The 5,804-nt window shown below is 31.2% G+C and overlaps 1 protein-coding gene and 1 long non-coding RNA gene across 3 annotated transcripts; one reads left to right on the top strand and one right to left on the bottom strand.

Moving 5' to 3' along the window:
• Positions 1–681: 681 nt before the first annotated feature.
• On the top strand, positions 682–2,329 carry LOC108457415 (uncharacterized). 2 transcript variants are annotated; one of them, XR_001867095.2, is made up of 3 exons: positions 682–747; positions 841–913; positions 1,949–2,329. It is a non-coding gene; the product is annotated as an uncharacterized LOC108457415 (long non-coding RNA). The 2 variants fall into 2 exon arrangements; XR_008284352.1 differs by lacking the exon at positions 682–747 and having other exon boundaries at positions 825–913.
• A 1,463-nt stretch (positions 2,330–3,792) lies between these two features.
• LOC108457414 (dof zinc finger protein DOF1.4-like) lies at positions 3,793–5,249 on the bottom strand. The gene has a single exon (XM_017756466.2). It carries the CDS (start codon positions 4,787–4,789, stop codon positions 3,956–3,958), a length of 834 nt encoding a protein of 277 aa, XP_017611955.1. The 5' UTR covers positions 4,790–5,249; the 3' UTR covers positions 3,793–3,955.
• Between the last annotated feature and the right edge of the window lie 555 nt (positions 5,250–5,804).

The raw sequence follows: 5,804 nt of genomic DNA, 5'->3' as shown, positions 1-5,804 counted from the left end.
AAAAAAATTCACAATCTGAGTTTGGGTTGATACCATTTATTTTTAAGATATATGTAAATAATTAAAAAATACTTAGAATCATCTTAGATCCATTTGTGGAGTGCTTTTTACTTCAATGGTAGTGAACAAAATAATTATTCATTATATATTTATGAAAAATACTTATAAACTGTCAGTAAAATTTTTTATTCCACTTCAAATGTTCTATAAAGATAAAATAAAATATTAAAATAAATATTTAAAAATATATTATAATTTCTTAAGACTGCTTATAAAATAATCAAATTGCAACCCTAGAAGTTGGATTTGTGTTGGACTGTAGGGTCCTAATGACAATCAATGAGAAAGGCTAACCATCAGAGTTGGGTGGAATCTGGACTCCCATAAACAAGTAAAAATCACCTCTCACCATCCTCACTTAATGGGCTCAAATATCCTGCAAATCAACCCAAAACCCCTTCTGGACCTAACAACAAAACCCTTGTTCACATGTTTGCTTTTTTAATTTGAGGTGGTTTTTACATACATGAAATGAAAAGCCTTGAAACTCTAAAGTACAGAGACAGTACCAGAGTTTTCTTTCTTTGATAAAACTATCTTATAAAGTACAATTGTAGTACACTTTGTACCGATATTGTATTGACAATCTTCATAATAATAGTTCGAATATATATTCATTCTCTTCTTACTGCCATCCCATCAAACCACTTTTGATTGTTTAGTTTTTCCTTTAGTAATAATCAATATGTAAGTCTTTATATATTGGTTCACTTCAACATTTTTATGTGAAAATTTAACAATTTTCAGGGTCCTTTTTTTTTTTTGGGGGGTGGGGTGCAGATGAAGAGCTTGTAAAGGAGATGTTAATTGAAGGGACTATTCATCCATCATTCTATTTCCTCTACATTTCCAGGTAACTAATTGTCCCCTGTTTTTTTAAAAAAAAAAAATATGAAAGAGGCCCTTTCTTCTTAAGATGGTACCATTACTTCTAAACAATCAAATAAATTGAGGCAAACAAAATCATTTAGCATGTGGCTTTGCATGACACTACTTTAAATTAACATTGTTAAAAACAATGACAATTAAAGTAGTGTCCTGCAAATTTATAAGCTAAATAAAGCTTCCACCAGTAACTCTTAATACTAATATTCTTATTCTTGAAAAAATAAGTCAATTAAAGTAGAAAAATTTAAACTTAAAGGATCATTTCCGTCACTAGGAATCTTTTAAGTCAACATTAATTTCTCCCAATTAAAGGTTGTGCTTTATCATCCAAAGCAACAACGAAGGTCAAAGAGTTTTAGATGAGTGAGGAGGGAAGTGAGTTTTAGATAGGTGGGATACATGGCTTAAGTCCACCCTAGAATTGCTTGTAGATCGAATTATCTATTCAAGTCCAAAAGTCTATTTTAAAAATGAACATTGCTAGAATTTAATATTTATTTTTTATATGAATTGGACTTTAAATAAAAAAATAAATTTATTTTCGAGTTGGTTAAGTCTGAGTTTGAAAAATTGTTCTAGATACTTTGCATGTACCCGATTCGACTCAATCTATATGCTTCTCTAGTCAAGCCTCTTGAACTTGGTAGGTGATGTCAAAATTCGACTTCGTCCGTTTGATAGGCTAATGTTATGGACTGTGCATTAAAACCTGTGATCAAAGCAAACAGAACTATTTAAGGATGTCAATTGATTAAATTAAATTTACTTAACCCATTTGGATCAACTCTGTTCATAAAACATATCAAGAAGTTTATATACTTATAACTTGGTGGTTTAATCAAACACTTGTGAGTATTTATCCAAACTTTAGTATGGATTATTTCTCTTAGCTTAAACTTCCGTGACACTAACATGTGGCTCTACCATTATACAATCTACAAGTTTGTGTTCCATTCACAATGCTGTTGCAGAGTAAATTCTTCTGGTTCTTTCTTGTCAGATGTGATATATCAAAGGCATCACTAAAATTTTCCGATGTCTTGTCTTTCATAATTTGGCTGTGTTATCAAATTAAAGGAACGTGGCAAAATAACATAGTGGCAGTGGCAGAGGCATCGCGATATTTACCAAATTTTCCCGACTGATTTGAGCCGTACGACTTGTTGCTTGAATCTTCCTATCAATGCTTCGAAGGTTTCTGCACATCCCTTTCTCTAACATCAGTCAGTCAAATGAAAAGGCGTTGTGATCATGCATTTGTTACCCTGTGAAACGACACGTTTAGCCTACAATCATTCAAGCACTTCCATTACGAAATTTCGTTGTACCCATACAACACAAAAGGGCAAAACAAAGATTCTTTAATTAAAATAACCAACAATTTAACCATGGCAATGAAACAAATTAGGATACATAGCCCGGAAAGTGTGGCCCCAATGTGCACATGCTCTCAACAAAGCATGTCGGAACAAAGATTTGGGTGCCCTAATAAGCATCAATGAAATTTACAAACACCACAGTTTAGACCGACCTTTATAGGAAAATAGCTAATACAAAAACACATCTACTTTACAACCAAAATGCTGTGGGACAGAATGATTATAAACAAATGGCCTTAAATTATAATTACTAATATTCAAATTATTCAAAAATATATGCATTAATGCATATCCACAAGAATCTTCCATCACATCCAGTTCGCCCATTATAGCTGGAACAAACCCATGTCTGAACCCACCCTTATATTATTATATATACACCAACACATATTTGTATATGATATCCATCACATCTAGCTATTGTTGCATTATTATATTCTTGTTTGTGCCATATAAGAGGTGGACTACTAAATGTACACCTTCACCCTAAACCTGAAACTGCATAATGACAGCTTCAGACAGTGTTTAATTCTATATCTCCTTTTTGAAAGGGCTGATTAATATATATTTAAAAGAAAAAAGTATACTCAGCCAGGCCCAACATCAAGGTCTACTAATTTTATTTTTCTTTCTTTTTTGTTTGTTTCACTTCTTTGTTTCCTTTTGCTATTTTTGCGGTGTTTTTTGTTTAAGGGATAAATAGTGTACCTAAATTTTAATTTTAATGTGTAGTTTTATATATATAATTTTAATTATTTTCAATTTTATAAATTATTAATACAATTATTGATATAGCATCTGTTTATGTTTATATACTGTATATACAAATAATTACATTTATTATCTAAAAATAAATTAATTTATTTATTTTTAAAAATATATAAATGAATCAAATAAAATTTTATATAAACATTTCAAAACCTAATCAAAATTTTATTCTAATTAAAATTCATATAATCTATTTATTTTTAAAATATATAAATGAATCAAATAAAAATTTTATATAAACATTTCAAAACCTAATCAAAATTTTATTCTAATTAAAATTCATATATAATTTCGACTTAATTGTAGAATGTTAAACCTTAGGTGATAGACTATAGTATTTAAAATAAAGAAAAATTATTGTTTGCCGGTAAGTGGAATTAAAAATTCGACAAGTAGAAGTAAGACATAGCATGTGTCTTTAGATAATATTAAAAATAAAAATTAGTTAAAGTAGATAAATTCATTCATTTAACCTTAAACAACCAACAAAAAATAACACTAAAAAAACAAAAACAAAACATAGCATTCTATGAAGTTAACAATTAATATATAACCATAGATTTTAGTTTTTCTTTTTCCATTTTTGGTTCTTGATGTTTCTTTAATAAGCTGTCTGATCTAAGTGTTTTTTTTTCTTGTTACTAATATTCAGATTAAAAATGACAACAAAATATTGAAAAATAGAAGGAAAAAAATCTATCTCAACATTTCCGGGGCAATTTCTAGTTAATTAATCAATCTCAGAAAGGGGAAAATTACCCCCCCCCAAAAAAAAAAAAGAATTCTTAGAGTAACAAATATTTTTAAGAGAGAAAAAAAATTGAACCGGACAACATGTATAATTAATATATATGCATGGTTTAAAGATCTTTCCATGGTTTGATCTCAGAGTCATCCCATGGAATGTTGAGATCAGTAGAGACAAGTGCATCAATATCATCCCAATTCCAGTAGTTTGCCATTTCAATGCCATTGCTGGTAATAGGTTCTTGCCAGGTCTGTGAACCTGTTGGATCCTCCCTCGTTTCTCCACTATAGTTGTAGAGACTCGAAGACTGAAACGAGGCTGATATTGAAGATGGGGATGTTTCCAAAGAATATGAGCTTGAACTTGAAAATGGAAACGGCAAAGGAAATGGAGTCTGTAAGCCTTGAGACATGGTAGAATCCAAGCAGACTCCATTGTTTGTGCTGAAATTTTCTCTCTCCGAGTTTCTGCAATTTACAGAATTTTGCTGCAACGATGAATGAAATTTGATGTTCGGTATGTACTTTTGATCGGCAGGCGGAAGCTGATGCGGTTGAATAGCGGAAGAGGTGGAGCTTTTGATCGTAGTAGTGGTTGTTTTACTGGCAGAAGCGGCGGCGGATGTCTGATGCCGCTTGTTTTTACGGCCTCCACCAACGGGAACATTGCGAAGATTACCACCTTTAGTCCAATGTCTTTTACAGGTCTTGCAAAAATACCTAGGTTGTGACTTGTTATAGTTGTTATAATAACAGAACTTTGTGTTGGAAGAATCACACCTTGGACACTTCAATGGCGGTTCCGATTGCTGCAGCTGGTTTTCTTGATGATGTCGCCTTTTCATTGATGAAGCTTTTGGACGCTCCATAGTTGGAGCCTGCAACAAAGACTGGCCCTGGATCCACTCAACCTCATCACTGGAAACCTGTTTACAACTCAATCCCATCCTTTTCTCTCTCTCTATCTCTATATATGTGTGTGTGTGTGTGTCAACTTCAGAAGCTCTTTCAAAACCATAAAAATTTCAAGCTTTTGAATGGAAGTGAAAGAAGGGATCAGATAATCGGAAGAAGGTGATGAGAAATGAGCAGTCTTTGAGCGCCCTCTCCATCGTTCATATTATACAAAGGGAATAATAATAATATTTAATATTGTAGTATGAGTTAGTAAGGTAAAAAAGAGAATCAAAATTAATGAAATTTGTTTGTTGTGTGGTGTAATGTGATGGTGCAAAAGAACTTTATAGAGCAAAAGGAAATGGAGAAAGAGAGTTGCTTAGGGGTGAAGGTGATGGTGCGGGTTGGTGACACGTGGGATTTGGTGGACCGTTGATAGTGGAGTGATTGAATGATCTGTAAAGAGAAGGGTAAAGAGTTTCATGTTGTACTATATTAAGTATTAAGGAACTGTAACTTAGTTAACCACTTGCATGCACGCGTTGGCTCCGCCATATCTACGAAAATGATGTATCGCCTCGAGGTTCAGTCTATTTTGTGTTTTCATTTAAAATAAATTAATTAATTTTATATGAAAAATTAATATTTTTAAAATTTTTTATCTATTTTATTATTAAAAATAATCATTTTATGTTAGTATGAGAAACAAATAATACACCGTGATAAAAATATTTAATTATTTCATCATTAATATCAATTGTTAACAACTGAAAGGATTGAAATTTTTAATAAAATAGTCTATTTCTTTTTAATATAATACAAAGGGATTAATTTACTTATTTTTAAAGTAAAATAAATAAAATATAATCTACTCTTCCATAATATTCTTATAGCTAAATTGGTAAAATTATTGCCATCAAAGATTCAAGAGTAGCCCATGCCATGATAAAATTGAAATTATGAAAATTTGAGAGTTAAATGTAAGAATCATCTTGTCTTGTATAGTTTATAATCAATATGGTTATAATGATACCCCTTCTAATAAAAAGAGTAGCCAATACCATC

Source organism: Gossypium arboreum, chromosome 6 (genome assembly GCF_025698485.1).
Source record: "Gossypium arboreum isolate Shixiya-1 chromosome 6, ASM2569848v2, whole genome shotgun sequence".
In the NCBI taxonomy this organism is placed as follows: domain Eukaryota; kingdom Viridiplantae; phylum Streptophyta; class Magnoliopsida; order Malvales; family Malvaceae; genus Gossypium; species Gossypium arboreum.
The sequence above is the reverse complement of the archived record's forward strand: the minus strand, read 5'-3'. Positions and strand labels throughout refer to the sequence as shown.

Coding starts and splice junctions, on each gene's coding strand:
- LOC108457414 (XM_017756466.2), bottom strand. CDS start 4,789: ATGGGATTGAGTTGTAAACAGGTTTCCAGTGATGAGGTTGAGTGGATC.